The following is a 23,685-nucleotide window of genomic DNA, read 5'->3' as shown; positions in this document are numbered from 1 at the left end:
TATACTTGTTTGAGAAAAGTAAATAAAATCATGTAATAAAAAGCTTTGTCATTACAAAACAGCACAACTCTACTCAAAACAATGCATTTAAAAACTGTTAGCCCACATTCTTTTAGTTTTAATTTGAATTTTGTTGATGTGGAGTGAATGTATGTAGTTCATCATTCATCTTTTATTTTCCTCAGTAAATCAACTACGTATATGATTAACTTAATGCAGATGTATTCAAATTAATCGAGGTTTTCTATAACATGCTATGCTATGCTATTCATTGTACAGTAAGACTAATTTGAATGAACCCTGCTGGTTAATGCACGTAGAGGCCAGACCCCTAATTCTCTATAACATTCAAAATTCATTTAGTACAAGTAGGCCCAGTTTATAAGCATTTTTGAAAGTCAAGTCAGTCTATTTGTAGTGACTCGACAACCGGTTCGGGGCGGCAAGAAACTCAGCAGATTAGATTGCGCTTTCACAACATTATTTTGTCACTAATTTATGTCAGTTTCGAGTAAGGCGATTGTTTATTTGTAAAGAGTAGTGTTTGTTACAAATACTATATTGTTATAAATATCTTGTGAGACTACGATATGATTTGGTTCCTGTGGGATTTTTAATAACTTAGTAATATGTAAGTATGATGCAAAAACTATTTATATTATTTGGTTCAATTCATATTAAATTTATGACAACGTGAACATTTCTCATTCGCGCTAATTCGACAGTGCGCACTTCTCTTTTCAAGAACAGTATTCTTGAAAAGAGAAGAACATGCATAATTTAGCCTAAAATTAATAAATATCGCGTGCCTAGAAACATCTGATTGATAAGTGTATTAAAAACCTCATTAGCACACAATATAGTTTCCATACATTTTAATTATGCACATAAAAAAGGCTAATTTATTACCTTTATCTTTTGTTTATTATATATATATATATATAATAAAGTAAATTAGAGAGGCTGGAGTAAAATACTTTCTTTAATAATTGTTTGAAATGCCATAGAGAATCAGGGTAACGTCATTTAGCAAAAAACCTTTTGTCATCAAAATTGTCGGCGCAAAAACGAATCAAAGAGGACATTTTGCAATGCATTTTCAATATTAACACGTAACTTTAGCTCACCGACCTTTTATTGTTACCCTTTTGTCTGTAAACCTTAGTTTTTTCATTTTTCTTATGATGCGGAGCGTTTAAAGTCTTGAAATAACCAAAACCGCCGCCACCTTTCCTCTTTTGCGGAGGTCCTTTGTTAGCAACCTTCAGTTCGATTGCCGGTGGTACGGTAAAACCGAACGATTTAGAGACTTTAGCCAAATCTATCGTGTCGATATCGAATATGGTTTTTAGATGGTGCGAGTCGTACGCCCTTAAGTAGCTCTTGAAGGCTTCTTTTGCGGACTGATTAAGGAAGTAGTTTCTTGATATTAATTTCTCCAACTAAAAATAACGATTATAGTCAGTACATTCGAAAAAAAATGCAAATTAAATTAACTTCTGTGAATAAATCTGATAGGACTTAAAATAGCCAAAACATGCTAAAGCAATTTGTTACCAGATATCATAATAGTTAAAGGTATGTAATGAGGTAACTTTGCTTACATATTATAGACAACTTGGATGTATTAATTTTAATAACAATAAAAAAGGTTTTAAAACAAAGATAGTCTAGTTGGCATTTTATAAATTGAAGGTTTTGATAATACTTTACATTTTTATTTAATTTTCTTATATAAAATAAGATTCTGAGGGTAGATTTTTAATAATTTATATGTATACCTAGTAATAAGTTTAATATAATTACTGCTAATCAAATATTATTAGATCAATATGATTTCTTTGTAAGTGAATATATTAAACTAATCTTGAGAAATAAATGATTCTTAAACCTCATTCTTAAAATGATATTAAAGTTACATGATCCTAAAGATCACAAATTTTACACTTGAAAAAGGTGTGATTGGATCCAGCCAAAATCATATTTTCTGTTAACTTACAATGTGAAGTTTAAAGCTAAATTATCACACACAGCACATTTCTTATAAGGTATTGTAAATAATTACCTGCAGCTGAATGTCAGAGACTTTATTCCAGGAGAATTCAAATTCATTCAGGGTGACTTTAGACTGCTTCAGGTATCTAAGGAACCCTATTTCCTCTGGACGTAAGAACAATAAGGCGTGTCCGCTTGTACCAAGTCCTCTTGCGGTTCGACCCACTCTGTGTATATATTCCTATAAAATTACAAAAACATGGATATTAATAATATAATCCTTACTATATGCATAGTACACACATATATTTGTTATAAACTTGCGTAATACCGTGGTTGTAACCGTAATAACATTATACATTCACACAATCGGTAAATTATATTGTATCTAAAAAAATGAAACGAGCGAGCGAGCAAGCAAGCGAGATTGAATACATTGCAATCACAACATTGTTTATTGGCAAACTTTCAGCAAAGTCAAGTTGTGCCTCAGTTGTGCCCTAAATATATTCCTATATAGCGTGTATAGGAGTTTGTTTATATCTTTTATAAAGTGTCCAGGACACTTTTTTTCTTTGTATTTTTATGGTTGTTTCTTAAATTTATTAATGAAACAAAACAAATGTTGTCTCTTTTTTAAATCAGCCTTCCCTTACCTTTGGATCATCTGGGGGATCATATTGTACGATCCAATCCACAGCCGGTATATCTAGACCTCTAGCGGCAACATCAGTACACAAAAGTATACCAGTCTCTGCATTACAAAACTGGAAGAATGTGGTTGTGCGTTTAGATTGTTGCTGTTTACCCTGTGAACGAATTATGTATGAAATGCAGCACCACTTTTATATGTATTTTAATTTTTGAATATATTTACTTTAATAATATTTTGTTGTATAAATTTTTTTGAGAAATAAGAAATAAAATTAGTTTTCTCTTCATCAACTTTCTAAATGCACATTGATTTTGGACTGGTGTGCTATTTTAAGTTCAATTAAGTTTATCTAAGTGTGATGATGTATCATTATTGAAGAAATTGTATCGAAATTCTAAGTCACCAGACAAAATTGGTACTTACATGTATAGACATCACTGGTAGGTCAATGTAGTTGAAAAGTTCATTGTGGAATTTGACAGACATACACGTGGAAAGGAAAACCATAACTTTCTTTTTCCTATTCTTTTTGAGGAATGTGAACAGAACCATCATACGCTTATCTGATGGGCATACAATATATCTGGGAAAAAAATAACGTTTTCTTAAATGCAGCAATTTAATAGAAGTGAATGCAATGCGAATATATTTGGCAATTGTAAAGATTTAAGTTAGCTTATATTAGAATCAAGACATCTGTTGCAACACTAAGGTGAAAGTTATATTACCTCAGCCGTAAGGCCAGCAAGATAGGACAGAGAAATTCTGAATAGTATTTATAATTTTTTCTATTAGCATTTGTTTTTAACTTTGAACTTCATTTTATATTTAACTAGCTGTTGCCCGCGACTTCGTCTGCGTTTGATATTGTTTTTAAAGTATTCAGTATCGCTAAGCCTTAAATGAGTATAGTAGTATATATATAACATGTGACTGTCAATTAATTATAGACAAATAATTTGCAATAAAATAAAATTGCGACTATAATTAAATATCTAAGCTATCCTATCTCTTAAGTTGGACCAGACTGCTCACGGTGTGTCAATTTAATTTAAAATCGGTAAAGTAGTTTAGGAGTCCATCGCGGACAAACATCGTGACAGGAGATTTATATATATTAAGATTAATGAGATGTCTGTAGTAAAACAAATGCAGATGCTTTGCTTGCAATCTCACCTGATGTATAGGGAGTATAAGGAGGCATTATAAACATATTGGTCATAAATAAAGTAGATGCACCAATCAATAGAACTGCATTTTTTGTTTATGTCAGAACCTAACTTCTAAATCCTTCTTTACTAAGTTCTACCATGACCATATCAGAAAGAAAATATTTTTCAAAATATCCCCTTAATAGCATAAAACATTAATTTTGATAGTATTAATTTTTATTTTTTTTTATTTAATTTTTTTTATGACCTTTGAGAAATAATGTTTAGATAATATTATGTTCTTACCCTTGTTCTAATGAGTCCACTGTAGCCTGTTCTCTATGGTCATCAACACCTACATACACAGGTTCATGCTTGACCGCTAAAGCTGTTAAAGATTCTGTCTTTTTTGTCTGTGTTGCACTGAATAGCATAGTTTGCCTCCGTTCTGAAATATTTTTTTATGTTTGTTTAATTTTGTCATGTTTGGCACATCACAGGAATCAACATTATTTATTGCTTTAAGTTTTCAAAGAGAGCACTATGTAGTCCAGGAGACAACAAAACTTTATTTAAGTTTTCGAATCTTCAGTGAATACTTGAACTTTGACGGAGGTCCAAACTCCGGTTTTAAATTGTCTGCAATAACTGCCGAGGTATCAATTGAGCCCAGATCTGATTATAGATCTGAGCTTACAAAATTTGTTCCTTAGCGAGATAAAAAGATTAGACATATCAAAGATTTTTCTTGTAAAAAAATCTTAAGCATTAAAAGAAAATGTTCTTACTGGAAATGAGCAATAAAACTTTTGAAAACTTATGAAAAACTATGGCAATATTTGAATACTCACTTGGTAAAAGTTTAATAATCTGCTTAACTTCTTCTTCAAAACCAATTTCTAGTATTCTGTCTGCCTCATCAATTACAAGACATTGAAGGTTTTTATACAAGAAATCAGGTGTGTTTTGCAAGTGATCTAGTAATCTACCTGGTGTTGCTACTAGAATATTAATTCCTGCAAAAATTTACTAAATTTAATACTTATCATACTGTTGACTTGACTACGAAACTCAAGATTTTCGGTTTGGTTTAAAGAAGTTCAGTATTACTTAGGTTTACCTTACACAATATTTTATTGCCAGCCTGGAGTTAGAAATTAGGCACTGTCAGAATGTGAAATGTTTGAAAAACAGTGCATGGAAGAAGCAAGTTAAGTTTGTGGTTCCAATTTTTATCACTATTGTCAATAAGAGTTAAGTCCCAGCAACCAGCATTTTAACAGAAACAATGAGAGATGAGAAACTTTATTATTATTGGAATAATAATAATAATTTATAACAACAAACCTTTTGAAAGTTTCTGTGCTTCAGTACTCCTATTTGCTCCACCCATAACCAGCCCATAGGTATGGTGATGATACTTCATCAGTTCCATGAGAACGCCAAATGTTTGCATTGACAGCTCTCTAGTTGGCGACAAAATTATAACTCCAGTACCTAGAAAACTTATCTTTATGACATAACTATATAAAATAATAATATTTAATTATTTAAAATTAACAATTGAATCAGATATCCATTCTTTGTTCATGAAATAACTCTAGACATACCATAATTTTGTGTTATACAGTTTTTAAACAAAAATAGATGTGTCTCAACAGATCACTGGAGGCTCTACCTATTTTTGTTTCATTACAGAAACATTATGGGGTCCAATTTTCACATTCGCCTTTTTTATCATCATGTTCAAACTACAAGCAACATTTAAATGTGTACAATTTTTCCATATAAACCTGTTTAGGTAACCTCTTTGTCTCAACATGTTCCCTTTATTTAACCAAGATCTGCTAACTTACTACTCAGATGGTTCTTTTATTTTTTAATATCCCTTAGCTGCAATCTGACCCGATGGTTGAAGATGATCACATAGTCTTATATCCTTTATATCCAAAAAAAATTCCTAAAACATAATCAAAAACTCTTACCATTTCTAGGTTTGAACTTCAATTTGTATATAAGATCAATAGCAGGTATTAGAAAGGCTAATGTTTTTCCTGATCCTGTTCTTGCTGCTCCAACTAGATCCCTTCCTTCTAACAAAGGGGGAATAGCTTTTGCCTGTATTTCTGTCATTGTAGTAAAACCCATATCCTTAATGCCCATGAGGGTGGCCTCACACACTTTTTCTTCCAGGGAAGAGAACTTCTGATCTGATAGAATTCCTAGGCATAGACTTGAGCCAGGTACTGTAAGAGAATTATATTATTAGTTATGTTTTCCAAGGGCTAGCAGGTTAATCATTAACAGGCATAAAAATATTTAATTTTGTCATGTTTGGAAAAGAAAACAATGAAAATATATTAATTGGATTGGTACTCATTTTAAAACTGACAATAAAACCTTTCAGTGAGAAATGTATCCTCAAATTCTTAAAGTATACTTATTTCATTTAAGTCAACATAAAGAGGTTTCTCTTTAGTTGATTATATTTCTATTTAATCACAAAGGTATGAAAAATTAACTTTTATATAATGCTTACACTGACTATCTGCATTTGCCTTTAACTCATCTTCATTATCATCTGTAGGTTCCTGGACTAATTCACTATCTGATGCTGGTTCATCTTTTATTTCTTCTTGGTCTTTCTTGGCGACTACTTGCTTTTTTTTCTTTTCTAAAAAATCAAAAGTATTATTACTCTTTTTCTACATTCTATCCCAGCTTTATGTTCTCTCCTGTGGGCCTGTGCCCAAAATGATAAATTAATTTGTCCAATCCTGAATTATTCATTTTTACATACATTTTGTCCTATAATTTATCAACCTCTCAGGCTTAGTAATTAATTATTAACTGGTAACCCACACCTATAACATTACATTGCTGTGCAGTCTATTATGCCCATTTTTCCTTAGGGCTTACTACCACCAATAAAAGCAGCAATATTTTAATTTAATTTTGGAATTATAATCCTTATTCTTAGGTCTGTCATACAAACTGTCATTATTAAATAACATTGCTTTATGTGATGGGAATAAGCCCCCTTGAATCCACACTTCAATAATAAATAGAAGGCTAAACTATTTTTTTTAAATTCTACCTTAACAATTTTGTTCTTGTAATAAGTTTAATTTTATAGCAAGTCAATATTAAAAGATTTTAATTATCCTTACTCTTTGCCAGTGTTACATTATTATTCTGTTGTTCCTCAAGGGGCCTTTTCTTTAGTTCCTTTTGAGACACCTCAACCTCATCACAAGCCCCAGTAGAAGGTTCTATGCCAAAAAATTTAGTAAAACATGAGAATAACAATAAATAAAACAAAACTGTAAGAGTAAACTTCTGAATGAATGAATGCCTTTGAATTTAACATGAACCAACGAAACCAAATTGATTACATTTGACACAATTTAAGGTGGCTGGAATTAATACCACTGTATTAAATCCAGCCTGAGCAGATATTTGATTTTAAGGAATAGATGAGTTATATTTTTTTAATGCTGAAAATACAAATGTGTACATGAACCACCTTCCTGCTACCCAAGCAAGATGGTATATTCTACCACAACCCTCTGAAATGATCAGGTCTCATTTCAAAGGTAACAATATAATTAATAAAATTAATCTAAAAAGTGTAGGTAGCTAGTAGTAGAAGTGTTAGGTGACAAATTGTTTTCAACTTAACACAACCGAATACACGCTGCATTCTTTCAAAAAAATTGCTAAGTTATTCGTCAGTGATTTTACGCGGCAAGGTAGTATATAATGTTTAATTAAAGACTATTTTAATTAAATAAGACACTTATTTATTCAATGTGTGCTACATTTAACAATAAGAAGAAGTTATGTTGAGGTTACCTGTGTCATTTTTTGCAACGCCGTTTGCCTTTTGTGTAATAAGTTTCAATTTCTTCTTTTCACGTTTCTTGATTTTTCGCATTAGTATTTTATCTGGAGTCGGCATTTTTAGAAATTTTACATTTATTTAATTGACATGTATCTAACCATATAAATTCTAGCACAGTCAAAACTCAAGAACATGAACGAGATAAATAAAATTAACACATGCTCTAAAAATCAAAATTATTCACGCAGACCAAATCATTAATTGTCTGTGACACAGAGTACAGACTACAGACAGACGGCAAATGTCAGTCCAGGTGGGTTCTTTTATAACTTCCTTTATGGCTCTGGCCTCTGGCCTTAGCGAACAGCTTTAGCGGTGAATATCATGGAGGGTAGAGGTAAGGAGAGTCATGCTATATGGGAGAAAAGTTGAAAAAGTGTCCAGTTGTATGCGCTAAATAACAGTTCAAAAATCCTCCACAATGGCGCTGGTGGATGCACAGGGTATGGTATGGTATGAATGTAGCAATCGTAGATGTATTGAAGTATGCCAAGTTAAAAAATTTAATGTCATTATCGACTAAAGTAGTTTATTATTGAGAATTTCAACAACTTACGTTGTACAAAATATTGTGGTAAATATAACCTTACTTCCTTGTTTATTTTTCAAGCCTACTCTAACAATATTTGGTTTGGCGCTTCTTTTAAGAGTTACCTTGATGCAAATGTGGCGCCATCATAATTTAATACATTTTGACGACACTTTTTCATATACATAGATGATCCTCCTTACCTCTACCCTCCATAGGTGAATATATCGTTACCATAGACACTACTAAACATTGATTTAATAATAATACATGCTATGTTACTATAAAGATATGATATGATATGTTATACTACTAAAGATTATCACCATTGATTGCGCTTTTATCAAAGAGGACACTACGTTTTTAGACGATGTTTTAGGGTTCCGACACCAAAAAGGTACAAATGGGCGCATTGGTTCTACTTTCGTCTGTTACAGCTTTATTTTGGGATAACGATGACTGGAATTTAAAAATCGTTTTAATAATAATATCCTTGTCCGGTAAACAGAAAGAGGCATTGAAATAAAAGAAACGATAAATAACATTACGCTTTATTGAAAAACCACTTTCACATATGACGGGTCATTATGCCCGTTGACTTTTTAATATATTTTATCGTATAATACAATAATTTGCTTCATCTATTCGTATTACTTTCAACATTGAGGCTAAAGCACTGGCCCCTTGTACACTATTGTACCTACGCGTAGTATAGAAATATTATGCCCGTTTACATTTTTTTTCCGTATAATACTAAAGTTGCCTCATACCTACATTAGTTTTAATTTCAACATTGAGTCTGCGGCTCTGCCCTTTATTTTACTATTGTGCGCGTAGTATAGAAAAAGGTTAGTGGTCTGCCGATTTCAGGGTGATGGCTATGTCAGATTTGAAGCAACTGTACTTACGTGTTTTAAAATTCGAATAGGTAGATTGAAACTCCAAGTTTCAATCTACCTATTCGAATGCAAGAAAATACATGCAGGTCTTCACACAATCATTATAATTATTTACCGTAAATATATTTTGGTGAAATTTCCAGAAAAATATGAACAAAAATGCTTTTAGTGCTATTCGACAGTTTGTGGCAACAATCGCAAAGCTTCCCGGTACCCCGATTCGCTCGCCCCGTGGACGGTTGAAAAATGCGTCAAATCTGTCGCCTCGCCCGCAAAGAGCACCTTGGGACTTCCTGTTGCATCAAGTAAGGGCTCTCCTAGTATGGCACGAGCATAAGGGTAGTCGTGCTTTAGAAGATTATCATATGTGTAGCTGCCTCTTGTGAACGGATTTGAGTACCATTTTGATCTATAAAAATAAATAAAAAGCTATATAATAAGTCATGTCTCCTGCCCGCAAGTAAGTAGGTACCAACCTACAGTTGTTTAGCATTCAAAATTGAGAATGTGAGTTGCTACTTATACAAAAAACGATTTATTTAATTTACACCTTACTACCACGACTACAAAAGTATGTAATGCTTTCATCGAATTTAATACATTTTGAGCAGGTTTTCGATCGTATTTCAGATTTCCGTGTTTTAGCAATTGAGATATAAAGTACTGATACAAAATACCTTAATACTAAGATAGTTCCCCGAAGCGCAATACATATATTTTGTTTAGGGGCCCTGTTTGCTTGTATGATCCTTATTTATACCTACGCTAGAAGATCCAAGTTTTTTCAAGCAAAGTAAGATGTGTTGGTGCAAGAATCGATTATTCTGTACCTACTCTATAGTAGAATGCTGGCCGAATAAATAAACGGGCCAGGAGAAACAAGTTTCTCCAACTTATTAGTTAAAATATGTTGACGTCATTCAATTATCAGGCTAAAAGTCGCCACGTATTTGCTCACCTGATCATACCAGTTGGTTCTGGCACAGTCACGTTTTTTCCTAAAAACTTTTTCAGTACTTCCATCATCTTGCTCTTAACAACATCTTCTGGTAATGTTTCTATCTAAAAGAACATGGACATCGTAATATAACCGTTTTTACAATAAACAGAAGGAAAACACATGAAACGTTTAAGTTTCCTAAACTTACTAATTTAGCCGTATCTCCATTGGCCCAGAAAGTCAATGTATTGCCAGATCCCATCGGTGTGGCCACGTCTTTTAATTGGAGTACCCATGGATCATTTTTGTATACCTCTCGATCCTCGGGAGACCAAAAGAGTATAAATCCAACTACATCAGGCCACCAGGCCCGCTGGAATGAAAATATGGTTTTGCCTACTACTCCGATTGATAATTTGTCTATGACAGTAAGTTTTCTATCCGGAATCGTTGGTGAGAATAAGGTTAAAGCTCTGGAAATATAGATAATCGTTTATTTGCATGTAGACAGCCAGATAAATAATGTTATTTATTCATTTTATTTTGTATCAAAAATAATTTACTTTCGATGGAAGCTTTGTTACTTAAATACAGTGCATACTGACCTTTCCTTCAGCACTCCGAGAGACACGGTGACAATGACATTGTTAGCTATATATACGGAACCGTCTTTACATAGCACTTCCACGTTGCCTGTAGAATTTTTCGGCCACTTTATTAATGTTACCTCTTTATTTAGCTTAATTTCTAATGATGGCCAGCCTGGTCCATTATTGTATGTATTCTGTATAAACATAATAAATTTAATAGGTATGCAAGTATCATTCGGTCTTAATAAATGGAAAAGCAGTCATAAATCAAGAGCATAAAAAAGTTTTCCGTGTAAGCAGTAAAGCACACTCAAACAATGTCAAACTTACCAACAATAGATCCAAGAATGTTTTATAACCATATCGGTGCCAGCTTATTTCCTGATTCCCTTCAAGCGCTTCATAATCGGATTGGGCAGTCACGTCATTCCAATCGTTAGATGCTTGGTAACTATTGATGATGAAGTTCATTAAATCACGAAATTCGTTGATGAAATCTTGATCACTAAGGATTTCTGGATGCTTCTCTTTAATGTAGTTCATCAGTCTGCAAAATTTTTTGAGTGCAAGTAATAAGTTATTTCTATTTCTACAATTCAAGTTAAAGATATATTAAGGAAAACCAGAAACATGAAGTAACTAGTAGAATACAAATAGCGGCGTCTTAGCCTTGCAACCTAAACTGATGAACCTTAATCGTTTTTTTGGCAAAAAAGGAAGATTTTCTGCCATCAAATGATACGTTCAGTTTGATAGTTTCAAATTCTTACTTCTTATTTAAGAATTTTCCAAGCTGCTCTGGCTTATCCGGCGGGTGACCGACAGTCTCTAAACAAAAGTCCAAAAGTTCCTTGATGAGTTCCTTGTTACCTAAAGAGCCATCGGATTTGTAAACTGCGAAACTTGTGTCTTGAGGAAATACCGATATGTTGTTTTTTACAGCGGTTTCGTAGACACGGCTATGTTCTGTACCATGAATCCTATAAAATGTTAGGTATGCTTTAGTTAAGTTTCTCAATTCCCTATTTGAACTTCGTTACCATAATGCGTATATTCTTATTAATTAATTTTTGTTTTGCATTGGTTCGAAAGTGGTGAAAAATAATACTGCATTAAAAAGGCATTTGAATTTGACTACGAATTATAAAAAAACATTATATATCTCACCATTCCGCTCCAAGCTCTACAACTCCATCACCAAATGGCACGGTCATCACTCTCCCGCCAATCCTGTCCTGGGCTTCCAATGCAAGAACCCTTTTACCAGCTTTAGCCAAAGTTGAGGCGGCTGTAGTGCCAGCTGATCCAAGGCCGATGACTATAGTTTCGTAAGATTGCCATGTTTGGGATCTATAACAAAAAAAAGTAGAGATCATTGCATACATTCTTATGTTTCAGATGTAATTTCAACTACCATTGATTTTATTCAAAAAGTCTTAATTGCTGTTAGAGCACTTTGGTCGAGTCATCCGGGCTTTGTCAGACCAAATTTTCTTTCGACACCCTAACAGAATAAGTACAAATGAAAGTAGTTTAAAAGTAATCGAATTCAATACAATATATTATTCAAAAACTTTAGGTAAGTATGTATATTTTTAAGTGAAACTTTTATTACAGACTCAGACTTTTTGTGTGTTGCATGTCGCGTGACGGTCGGCCGCGGAGTAGGGATAAAGTGACAGCGCTAGTCAGAGCAGCCGAGGCCAATATGGCGGCGCCTTTAGTTCGCATCAGCTGATCGTGTAGTGTATAGACTATCATTCATTTGTGCTAGGGCTCCAAAAAATATTGGTTACATTTATAAACTGTGAAACTCATGATGAAGTTGGAATTGATAATATAATGATATAAAAATAATTGAAAAACGGATCAAAATGACTGAACAATTTTAAAATATTGTTTTCAGTATAAAATATTTTTTTAATATGTGTAAATCATCTAAATAATTGTTAAGTATTATGTATGTCGTACTCCAAGACACAGAGTTCAATAACATATTATATTAGTTGGAGACCTAGTCTCCTTTCATCATTTCCCATTATCATTCCCAGTTTCCAAGTATAAAAATAAGATTAATGAAGCGATTTTTATACCATTAATTGAATTTTATTCCGAAAATTTAGTTAAATAACCATAATGGGAAAAAACTTTTACCGTGGTTTCATAAAACCACACAATCCTTTTATTGATAAAATTACGTTTTTTTTAAATATAAGTACTACGACAATACACACATTGCCATTTAGCCCCAACGTAAGCGTGGCTGTTTTGTACTACCTATAACATGACCATGATGATGCATAATGAAATCTTTTGTAAATAATGTACAAAAATACTTATATTATAAACACCCAGACACTGAAAAACATTCATGTCCATCACACAAACATTTTCCAGTTGTTGGAATCGAACCCACAGCCTTGGACTCAAAAACCAGAGTCGCTGCCCACTGCGTCAATCGGCTGTCAATTAGACTAATAATATGAATAGAAACAATGTTATTTTGACCTTCTAACCTGAGTAAGTGATGTTAGTCATTATCAATCATCTTTGAACTTATTTTATATAAGCGATTTGAATAATATAATATCGTAGAAGTCTCATGTCACATAATTAGTTGAAACCCTTACAAATAAGTTTTCAGTAGCCACTGCAATTTATTTTAATGTGATGGCAGTAATATCCGAACCAAATGCCGTCACAGAAAATGGCATTATATTTTCCTTCTATCCTTCTATGCGCGTGCATAGGAAGACATCATTGTGATCATCATAGTATGTCATAGGAAGGTCCCAAGGTTCAAAGGGGGATAATTTTAATTATTTTCGAGTTTATACACTGATTTTAAGATATTCTGATTTTAATATTTCTCTCTGTTATTTGAATTCGAACGTTATGTATCCTGTAATTATTATCCTTAATATTTAATTAAAAATCTTTGTTCAAATTATTTTTAATACTTTGGTTTCCACGGGATTAGAATTCCGTCTCAGGAGGAATACTACATATTTGCAAATTTTTGCTGACTGGTTTAGCTTTGAATCCATGCACTATGCACGGCTTTAAAGATACCTGGTAACCTTAGCCTCGGTACTTTTTTGAAATTAAAAGTATATAGTTTATTTGATGCAAGTGGCTATATTCTATCTAAAACGAACTAAGCGAAATTCCATTAACATTTTTTAGTGAATTTTTCAGGCCTAACTGGTAACAAACATACAAACACACCAACATTTATGGATATTGTTGAATTCAGGAGATACCGCGACACTATTGATTCGCAAAGATTACTTCGTGTATGTACTTACATATAGTATTTACTATATACCTACATTAAGTTTAATAAAAAAAAAATTGGAACTTTTTGAACCACTAACTTACACGTAACAAACAGCGTACCCAAAAAATAAAGCGAGATAAAACAATTTTAAAATATTTCTTTCCATGATCACATCCACGACGTTGTGTAATGATCGGGACTCAACTACTGCTGTAGAGCGTGGCGGCCGGCGCGGCGGGTGGGTGACGGATCATCATTTATTAAATTAAATAGGAAGCGAAGGGTGACTGATGTTTGTTATCAAAGTTCCTATCTATATATCTATACTAATATGGTATTTCAAATAGGAATGTGTTTCTGTTTGTTTATGTGCTTGTAATTTTTTTTACAAAAATATAAAGGAACTAAATTAGTGAATCTATCAAATACCTATAAATATTATACTTGTATTTTAAACCGAAAATTAAAAACAAAAGAATTAAACTCAAACATAACCTTTACAGTGAGAAGTAAATAACAACATCATAGTCCTAAGCCAACCGTGAAATAATTAAGGTAAACGAAATATTACTGTTGAAAGTGCGCAATTACCAACTTTTGATGCGATGGTGCTTCGAAAGTCGAAACTTACAATTTTCAATTTATTTAGTGTGTGCTCAAAGATGCAATTTTATATTATTACCTACTTTTTGAGGTGACTTTTTGCCTGTAAGTTCCATTTTAGTGGAATTTCCTTTATGGAACAATAAGGTAAAACGGCTAATAGCTGAAAGCTAGTACATGATTTATTTAGGTACTAAAATAAATTAATTTTTGTATTACAGACTGCTTATCTCAGTTATACTGTCAATGTTATGTCAATGTCAATGTCAAAACCATGCGGACAACTAATAATAGATGTGAGTTGTTGACAAAGTTCAGTGAAATATTAAAACTATTATTTTAACAAAATTAAATGTAGTATCGATGAAAATATATTGTAAGTTAATTTTTAATTTTGTTGTATCAGCTTCTTCACTTGGTAGCAATTTTTAGTCTTTTTTTAATTAAAATACATTTGTTACTACACTTATGCAAAGTACGTGCGAAATATTTCTATTTTATAGAAAATATCAATAGCTTCATTAATTAATGAACTTCAGCCCTGGGGCTGCCCCCCCCCCATTCAACAGTATATTAATATTAATAATAATATTATTTTTTTTTGCAGAGAAATACAGTATTCTCTTTTGAAATCTGCCCTAGTGATTAATACTGAGCAAATATGAAAGATGTAATGTAATCTTTGCAAATATGGAAGAAAAAATTAAAAATCTAAGATTTAAGGACCTCAACGATAAGATCTCAAAGGCCACTTTGAGTGCAATTAAAAGCATGGGTTTCAAACGAATGACTGATATTCAATCGGAAGTGCTTCCTAAAGCTCTAAATGGTGATGATGTAGTAGCCACTGCTAAGACTGGCTCAGGAAAAACTTTAGCCTTTTTAATACCATCTGTTGAAACAGTAATAAAAGCTTTAAGCGAATCTAAACAAGGTATGTTCTTTAAGCATTTAAAGCTGTAGCATTTGTTTTGTATAATATTAGTTATAACCTTAGAGTTTGCCGTCCTTTCAGGGTGACCAAGTTCAAATACTTTAGTTATATCCAACAGTTACGTGCATTCTTAATTTAAGGCATTTAAATTATCACTATCTGGCTGGAGCGTTGGCTGTAATGTTCTCAAAAATGTGTGAAATCTCTCATTCTCTCATTCTGAGAGGAGACCTGTGCCCAGTATTCTGCGTGTAATGGGTTGATGATGATGATGGAGGTATGATTAACATACCAACAAAAAGTTCTGAATTATTAGTGTTATATTATGATTCTCCTGCTGTTTGTGGAGTATGGCAAGTGAAGCTTCATTTTCACAATATATTATGGATTTCTGCAAAGTAACGCCTGCCTCTATCCAATATCCAATATTTATTAGTATTAGCTTAGATACAAAATTTGAAAGTTGAACATAATATACTACAAAGTTGTTTGAAATTTAATGAATAACACGATTGCAAATTTGCTGGATTTGTGATTCATCCTTTAGTAATGGATGCATACATTCACAATTCTTTATCAAATAAAAAAATATACCCTACATACATCCTTGAGTCAGTGGGATCTGAGAGGTGTTGTGAGAAAAAAGTGTACTAATTGTGTCTACATTCTTTGTTATTTCAGGAACATTCTGTATAATAATATCACCGACAAGAGAACTGGCAACACAAACATACACTGTGCTACAAGATATTATTTCTCATTATGAAACCATTACATCAACTTTAGTAATAGGGGGAGAAAGCAGAAAAGTTCAAAGTGCTGAACTTGCTACAGGTACTGTAGTACATTCATATTGTAAAAGGAACAAGGTAACTGCTAGTAAGGAGAACAAATGAAACAATTTCTGTTTTACTTAGAAGATGAGTGTGCATTATTTAAATTTATAAATTAATGTATGCAATATTTTATTGTCATTGTTATCAGCTTGCTAACACTTCAATGAATAGTAAATGATGTTCAGTAGTTTAAAATAAAATAAAGTTCAGTAAGTATTTTTTAATGTTTACTCTCGTCTCATGATTATAATCATTGTCTTTGAAACCATTATTAAATAAGATACATACAGTAGAGGTCTTGAAGGCGCACAGTAATTAAGGTCTGGTTGTCGAGTTATTTTTTTATATAATACCAGTGAAACTGCTGGAGTCATCGCTAAACACTAATATAAATATGCAATACAGTCTAAAAACTGTCTAAAGCAGTAAAGAAGGAATCAACTCTCCCAAAATAAAATGAAATTCATTGAGTCTGAAAGTGGTTTATTTTAAATTAAGTTACTAATATTATACTAGTTGTCCCAGTATTCAGTATATTTCATGCAACTTAAAACAACCCAATAATTATTCATAATAATATTTGGACAATTCCTTTGTGTTTTCTTTTGTTACTAAACCACCCTAGTATGAAGCCAAAACTTTGAGCAAATTCTGAATTTGTGCGAGACATGCATAGCTAATGATTTTTTTATAAAGATTATTTTAATTCCTGGTTTTAGGAGTTAATGTAGTTGTTGCTACACCAGGAAGGTTGTTTGACCACATGAGAACTAAAGAGTTTGATTACAGACATGTTAATTGTCTTGTATTAGATGAAGCTGATAAAATATTCCAATATGGTTTTGAAGAGGACTTGAAACAAATCATTAGCCGTCTTCCAAGTGAGTACTTTAATTAAAAAGGACATTGAAAGATTATCACGACATAGCATAAACAGCAAAGTCTAAATCCCCCGAATCTGTACCAACATGCAAACCAGCGTACAACACCTGCCGAGTCTTTGAAGTCAATCGATGCTACCCTTCGGCATGAGTCGGCGGCCACTTTACATCGGCTTAACGTAGCGTGAAAACTTTAAGTATACAATTTAATTATTATCCAAATTGGTTCAGTAATTTTTCTACGAAATTATAAAGCAGAAACGACAAAAATTTTTCTGTATGATTGTTCGAAAAAAAGAAAATAAACTCAGAAGTAAATCATGCCTATGTTGCTGCATTTTTTATTCCATACTTCTATGCTAATAGGTACCTATTGTCATAGAGGTATTACGCTTATTATATTATACGCTTGTTATCTAACTTCTTCTCTATCTCTTTGGCTAGCTGCTTCACCAATCTTGGTGAAATTTCGCTGGGTTATGTTTACTTCAAAGTTAATTTTCTTCTTTAAGACGGTTGCTTCGAAAAATAATTATCTATCTATTGCTCAATAAAATCACATACCCAGATATGTCATTCATGACAACACAGAAGAATGTAGCAACTCCCAAATAATTAATTACACTAGATATTTTTAGCTACCAAAAGGAAACCTTACAATTGGAAAACTATATAGTTATGTGTAATTTTTGTTGAAACAGTTTTATCTAACAAATAATGCTTATTAATTGCTCATTAAGAAAAACAAACATTACAAGATGTCCCAGGAAGCCATTATGTAATTAGAAATGTCAATATAAATATAGTATGTGCGAGGTGTATTGAGATTATCGGACATTCTAGAATAAAACTGAGTGTCCATAATGCCAAAACAAAAAATCTTATACAGCAAGTTAAGTCTAAACCGATCGATTTAATACCTACCAAAAATGCACTCCATTTATTAATACTTCTGGATTTGTTAGTATACATACAATTTTTACTGTAGAACCTGAACAAAAAAGATGTTCATCATAATAAAAGTGTTTTTTATGTTTAATTTCTTTGATTTGTGTTTTATGTTTGAACATATTAATCAAAGAAACAAATATTAATCTCTAAAAATACTAATCTCCTATTTACTCGCAACATCCCTACTAATATTATAAATGTCAATGTTAGTTTGTTTGTTACGCTTTCACGCAAAAACTACTTAACCGATCCTCATGAAACTTTGTACACATATTCTTGGAAGTGTTAGAAGTAATATAGGATACTTTTTATCCCGACATTAAGCTCGGTTCCTTTGGGAGAGGGGATGAAAGTGTTTGACGATTTTACACCATAACTCCGACAAATTATAACCGATTTAAATAATTATTTTTGTACTATAGACGTTATAATATGTGTTTAGTTTTGCCCAAACTTTGTGTAGATCTGAATGTGGTTGGAGATAGAGGACAGAACTCCTCATTTAAGACTTAGCGATACTAAATACTTTAAATTTTTTTAGAACTACAACTAAATTGAATGCCACATCAAAAAACAAAATCAAACGCAGACGAAGTCGCGGGCAACAGCTAGTAATTTTATAAATTTTATGAATTAATTCCGAGTAAACCTTGGGATAGCCACTGCTTAGAGTTTTATATACTACCAGCTTCAAATATGTAGTTCAACTGAAATATTGATATATAATTATATAATTAATATTTTATCATAGAAAACAGACAAACCATGCTGTTCAGTGCAACACTATCAGAGACGACCGAAGCATTAATCAAATCTGCTATGAAGGATGATGTGAAGTCAATCAACACAAATGAAGATAATGACAGGGCTACTGTTGAAGGACTTAAACAAGGGTAATTTTTACTAAGTTTGAAGATGACGGCTTGGAAAGCTAGGAAATATGAATATTGAAATTATTGTTGTTTAGCCCAATATTTGATGATATTTTTAACACTTAGATAATAATTAATAGTCAAATTCAAATCCTATGTTTACGAATGTAGTTATCAATCAAAGTAACAAAATTAAGTACATTTTAGTATGTTCACATCATAAGCTTCGGCTTTCCTTCTCTGGAGACGAGTTCGAGCCCCGGCACGCACCACTGGCTTTTCGGAGTTATTTGCGTTTTTAATTTAAGTAATTTAAAGATCACTTGCTTTAAACGGTGAAGGGAAACATCGTGAGGAAATCTGCATGCCTGAGAGTTCTCCATTATGTTTTCAACGTCTACCAATCCGCACTTGGCCAGCGTGCTAGACTACGGCCTAAACCGTACCCGTGCACTGTAGAGAGCCGATGATGATGATAACATCAAAAGTTCCTTCTTTTTATACACGAATATTGGACTTAAATTACATGATTGGTGATTTTTAAACATTAATTAATTTAATGGCTGTTATCATTGCATTCACCCGCGTACTTTCGATTTTTTAAAAATGGAATAGTCAGATTGGTGATTTTTAAATATTAATTAATTTTATGGCTCTTATCATTGGTTTCACCCGCGTACTTTCGATTTTTTTTAAATGGAATAGTCAGATTGGTGATTTTTAAATATTAATTAATTTAATGGCTGTTATCATTGCATTCACCCGCGTACTTTCGATTTTTTAAAAATGGAATAGTCAGTTTGGTGTTTTTTTAAATATTAATTAATTTAATGGCTGTTATCATTGCATTCACCCGCATATTTTTTTTTTAAATGGAATATGGTCAGCTTTCCCGAGTTTTAAAGTATGCATTCTATATCAGGATGCAAGGTATATATTTGCCGCATATCATTAAAATCGGCGCAGTGTTTGAGACGAACATTGATAAGAAAAAGTCACACTGTCTCATTTATAATATTAATATGATTTTCAGATATGTTATATGCGACACAGAATTCAGACTTCATTGGTTACACAAATTGTTGAAGAAGACACAAAATTCCAAAATAATGATTTTCTTTTCAAGCTGCAAGTCAGTGGAGTTTCATCATGAGTTTCTCAGTAAGCACTGTAACATGCGAGTGCTATGCATACACGTGAGTAATTTTAAGAAATATAACTTTTTAATAAGATTAAATAAATTCATGTTCCGAGTTGCAAAAAAAAGTAAGGTAAAAATCAGTATTATCATTATGTGATCACGTTACTTTTCAAATATCACTGACTATAACGACAAAGGAAAAACATTGTGGGAAAACCTGCGTGTGAAGTCCAACAATCCGCATTGGGCCAGCGTGGTGGACTGCATCCTAAATAAACCTAAAAATTGATATGATGATGATGATCACTTTACTTGACTGTAATTTTTTGCGAGTTTGATAAATAAAAAAATAGATCGAATAGACAACTAAATATCCGATGAAAACGCATAAACGTACCTAAGAATACAGTAGCAGTACAGGTAATATAATTTTTTCTAACTTGCCTTGAAAGTAAGGTAATTAAATAAAGTAAGTAACTTGCCTATTATCATATGTATACCATAGTGATTTCTTTCTTTTTCCTTGATTTAATTTTAAATATAAATTTGTTGTTACTTATTACGTAAATAAAGGGAAGAAAATGCCTCCTGGTATACAGTTTAAACTGTTTATTTGATAAACTAAGATAAATAAATAAATAAATATACTACGACACATCTACGTCTAGCCTGTGTTATGGGTACTCAGATATCTGATGAATATTTGTATGAATATAGTACACATGTTCATCACACAACCATTTTCCAGTTGCGGGAATCGAACCCACCACCTTGGACTCCGAAAGCAGCCCTGCCCACTGCGCCAGTCGGCCGTCAAAACAAAAAAATAATAACATAATTTTTGTTATTTTAATTAATGCAAGAATCTGCAATTTTGTACTAGAAGTTGCGTTTTCATTTCATATAACACATTTAAAATATTTCAGTTTTTGTATAAGGATGGTTTTTTTTAGGGTAAAATGAACCAAGCTGATAGAACATCTACAATTAATAGTTTTTACAATGCTCAAAAAATGGCTTTGTTATGCACTGACTTGGCCGCGAGAGGGCTAGACATACCAGCTGTGGATTGGATAGTTCAATTCGATCCACCTTCGGATACTAATGTAAGTGCATTTCTTATGATTTTAAGGTTATTTTCATTTACAGATGAACTTACGAAATATTGACCCGATTTAATTTATTTATTTTTATCACATTATACATGAGTAAAAAGTCAGTCAAATCTGTTATAATACCGATATCAACCGCAATCATCTTTTGAGTTAACCTTACGGAAATTGTTTCATAACTGAGTACCTAGCATGAGATTTCCTACCTATTAAACTACGATTTGTATAGAAATGCAGGAGCGCCATCTAGTGGCATTACTATTTCCCCTTACAGATGTTAACAACGATTTGTACTTGACTTATCTACTGACTATAATGTTTAATTATTTACTTTGTACTTTTAGGGGTTTTTACCACAATAAAGAAAAATTATTATGTTATTATTATAATGTTACCCAGTATTGTAACTAGATCAAGTCAATAGAAATCATAGCCTATATTTAACCTATATTAATCATTTTATATTTTCTAATGACAATGTGAGATGGTGATAACAAAAAGAACACCCGGCTAAGTTTGTTGTGGGCTTCTTAGACCAGGGCGCGATTGGAACCCTCGTAGCTTTAGTTTTAAGTTTACGATTGTAGTTATCGCCATCACTACTCACTGCTATGTACACATTTTGTATATAATAACGCATCAACAGTGCCATCTATGTGCCTATTTGAATAAAGAAATATTTGACTTTGACTTTAGCCGTCGTATCGTAACCGTCACACGATTGAATAGGTGGAAAATATCACACTGTTTTTTTCTCTCGTTTTGATGCATAGATCCATCTCTTTTTTTTAATACACCGTAGTGAACATCAAATATCTTTCCTATATTTCGACTTAAATTTATTCTCGTGGATGCCGATTTTATTCTCATAGTGATGTGAAAAAAATATATATTTCAAGGAATACATTCATAGAGTGGGCAGAACTGCACGTGGACTCGGCGCGGAAGGTCGCGCGGTATTGTTGCTAAGGCCAGAGGAAAAAGAGTTCCTAGATTACCTGCAGGACGCCAGAATATACCTCGACAAGTATGAGCTATGGGATCGATATAGCGATTTAAAATCAAAGGTACGGGCGCTATTTCGACAGCCGATTGGCGTAGTGGGCAGCGACCCTGCTTTCCAAGGCCGTGGGTTCGATTCCTACAAATGGAAAATGTGTATGTGATGAAAACGAATGTTTTTCTGTGACTGGGTATTTATGAATATTATAAGTATTTATGTTTGTTATTTATAAAAATCATCACACATCTTAGTATCCATGATACAACAAGCGACGCTTACTTTGGGGCTAGGTTTATTGTCGTAGTATATTTTTACTAATTAATAAAAAATAAAAAATTTTTTACCAATCTGCACTAGTACTACGGCCTAAACATTTTTGAAACTTAATTCGAAATAAGCTCTATTTAGGATTCAATAAAATAAATTGATTTCGCCATATCAAAGCGTTAATAAAAACTCAGAAAAAAGCGTCCTCGCTGACAACCCGTTTTCAAATATTGTCGGTTTAAAGTAAACTTTTCACAACAAATATCAATGATAAATGCACTTGTTACTACATGTTACAGTAAATTAATAAATAAAGTAGTAAATATAAAAGTAAATACAGTAAATTTACAATATAAATAATTAAACTTTTGATATCTATAAATTCATATTTGCCAGATATTTATGTTCATAACATTGACTTTTGATATAAACTGGGTATTTTTATATAAATACGACTGCATTAACATGGACTCGAACGATGCAAAGATACCTCCCGGAGTCTTAGTCGTTTATAATACATCTGCCTAACTAAAAACAAAATATATGCTAGTAAAGTAATATAATTAATTATTTACGCGATTGTTGAATACTTCACTAACTAAATAGCTTTTATATATTTCAGATTAATAAAGCAATGGGGGATCCTGAATTCCGCAAGTTAGCGATTGAAGCCTTCGAGGGCTACATACGAGCGTTCGAAGTCAAAAGGTTGAAGCACGTCTTCAATTTACTGAAGATGGATCTCGATGCAGTGGCTCGATCGTTCGGACTCGACAAGAAACCTGATGTTGATATCCGTAAGTATATACCATTACTAACTGAACTCCGTGTCTGTACACATACTAAAATAACGTGAACTAAACAGCATCTTGGCTCTTGCAGATTTTTTTTACGTTTGCTTTCGTTTCTATTTACTAATAATATTGATATCGTTTAAAAATCTATAAATATTCGTTTCAGGTGTCGGTTTCAGTAAAAAGCATAGACCAAGAAAACGGATGGCTTCGGTTATGACAAACAAACCAATAAAACAATGTAAAACTTAGATAATTTATTATTATAAGTGTAAATAAATGTTTTATAGTTACAAAATAAACGTTATTATTTACACGATAGTTTATTTTAAAACTCGTAACTGCCTT

The 23,685-nt window shown here is 32.4% G+C and overlaps 3 protein-coding genes across 5 annotated transcripts; 1 reads left to right on the top strand and 2 right to left on the bottom strand.

Annotated features, from left to right (window-relative positions):
- Positions 1–15: 15 nt before the first annotated feature.
- LOC120627027 (probable ATP-dependent RNA helicase pitchoune) lies at positions 16–7,938 on the bottom strand. Its single transcript, XM_039894865.1, has 11 exons — positions 7,657–7,938; positions 6,972–7,073; positions 6,341–6,475; positions 5,787–6,047; positions 5,149–5,298; positions 4,653–4,817; positions 4,108–4,249; positions 3,074–3,233; positions 2,652–2,804; positions 2,066–2,236; positions 16–1,442 (listed from the first exon to the last, which is right to left on the bottom strand). The coding sequence occupies exons 1-11, from the start codon at positions 7,760–7,762 to the stop codon at positions 1,119–1,121; spliced, it is 1,869 nt and encodes a 622-aa protein (XP_039750799.1). The 5' UTR covers positions 7,763–7,938; the 3' UTR covers positions 16–1,118.
- An 831-nt stretch (positions 7,939–8,769) lies between these two features.
- Positions 8,770–17,802, bottom strand: LOC120627028 (probable polyamine oxidase 5). 2 transcript variants are annotated; one of them, XM_039894867.1, is made up of 8 exons: positions 17,762–17,802; positions 11,831–12,013; positions 11,434–11,643; positions 10,994–11,210; positions 10,679–10,857; positions 10,282–10,546; positions 10,092–10,195; positions 8,770–9,542 (listed from the first exon to the last, which is right to left on the bottom strand). In XM_039894867.1, the coding sequence occupies exons 1-8, from the start codon at positions 17,776–17,778 to the stop codon at positions 9,305–9,307; spliced, it is 1,413 nt and encodes a 470-aa protein (XP_039750801.1). In that variant the 5' UTR covers positions 17,779–17,802; the 3' UTR covers positions 8,770–9,304. The 2 variants fall into 2 exon arrangements, with proteins under 2 accessions (XP_039750801.1, XP_039750800.1); XM_039894866.1 differs by lacking the exon at positions 17,762–17,802 and adding an exon at positions 14,045–14,206.
- LOC120627029 (probable ATP-dependent RNA helicase pitchoune) lies at positions 14,416–23,651 on the top strand. Of its 2 annotated transcripts, XM_039894869.1 has the most exons (11): positions 14,416–14,498; positions 14,768–14,842; positions 15,154–15,480; positions 16,162–16,314; positions 17,036–17,197; positions 18,900–19,041; positions 20,054–20,216; positions 21,115–21,267; positions 22,173–22,340; positions 23,166–23,340; positions 23,504–23,651. In XM_039894869.1, exons 3-11 carry the CDS (start codon positions 15,237–15,239, stop codon positions 23,587–23,589), a joined length of 1,446 nt encoding a protein of 481 aa, XP_039750803.1. In that variant the 5' UTR covers positions 14,416–14,498; positions 14,768–14,842; positions 15,154–15,236; the 3' UTR covers positions 23,590–23,651. The 2 variants fall into 2 exon arrangements, with proteins under 2 accessions (XP_039750803.1, XP_039750802.1); XM_039894868.1 differs by lacking the exons at positions 14,416–14,498; positions 14,768–14,842 and adding an exon at positions 14,843–14,922.
- Positions 23,652–23,685: the final 34 nt, after the last annotated feature.

The sequence above is a fragment of the Pararge aegeria genome, chromosome 10, assembly GCF_905163445.1.
Source record: "Pararge aegeria chromosome 10, ilParAegt1.1, whole genome shotgun sequence".
NCBI classification, from domain to species: Eukaryota; Metazoa; Arthropoda; class Insecta; order Lepidoptera; family Nymphalidae; genus Pararge; species Pararge aegeria.
This window is presented reverse-complemented; position numbering and strand designations above follow the sequence as displayed.

What these genes read in the sequence shown, in the direction of transcription:
- LOC120627027 (XM_039894865.1), bottom strand. Translation starts at nt 7,762, where the DNA reads ATGCCGACTCCAGATAAAATACTAATGCGAAAAATCAAGAAACGTGAA. An exon ending in GTGGACTCATTAGAACAAGG is followed by an intron (nt 3,234 to 4,107) that starts GTAAGAACATAA and finishes TTTTTTTCCCAG; the next exon opens with ATATATTGTATGCCCATCAG. An exon ending in TCTCTGACATTCAGCTGCAG is followed by an intron (nt 1,443 to 2,065) that starts GTAATTATTTAC and finishes CGTTATTTTTAG; the next exon opens with TTGGAGAAATTAATATCAAG.
- LOC120627029 (XM_039894869.1), top strand. Translation starts at nt 15,237, where the DNA reads ATGGAAGAAAAAATTAAAAATCTAAGATTTAAGGACCTCAACGATAAG. An exon ending in AATCATTAGCCGTCTTCCAA is followed by an intron (nt 17,198 to 18,899) that starts GTGAGTACTTTA and finishes ATTTTATCATAG; the next exon opens with AAAACAGACAAACCATGCTG. An exon ending in GTTGAAGGACTTAAACAAGG is followed by an intron (nt 19,042 to 20,053) that starts GTAATTTTTACT and finishes TATGATTTTCAG; the next exon opens with ATATGTTATATGCGACACAG.
- LOC120627028 (XM_039894866.1), bottom strand. Translation starts at nt 14,109, where the DNA reads ATGGAAAGAAATATTTTAAAATTGTTTTATCTCGCTTTATTTTTTGGG. An exon ending in GGGTACGCTGTTTGTTACGT is followed by an intron (nt 12,014 to 14,044) that starts GTAAGTTAGTGG and finishes TTTTTGTTATAG; the next exon opens with ATCCCAAACATGGCAATCTT. An exon ending in CATTCTTGGATCTATTGTTG is followed by an intron (nt 10,858 to 10,993) that starts GTAAGTTTGACA and finishes ATGTTTATACAG; the next exon opens with AATACATACAATAATGGACC.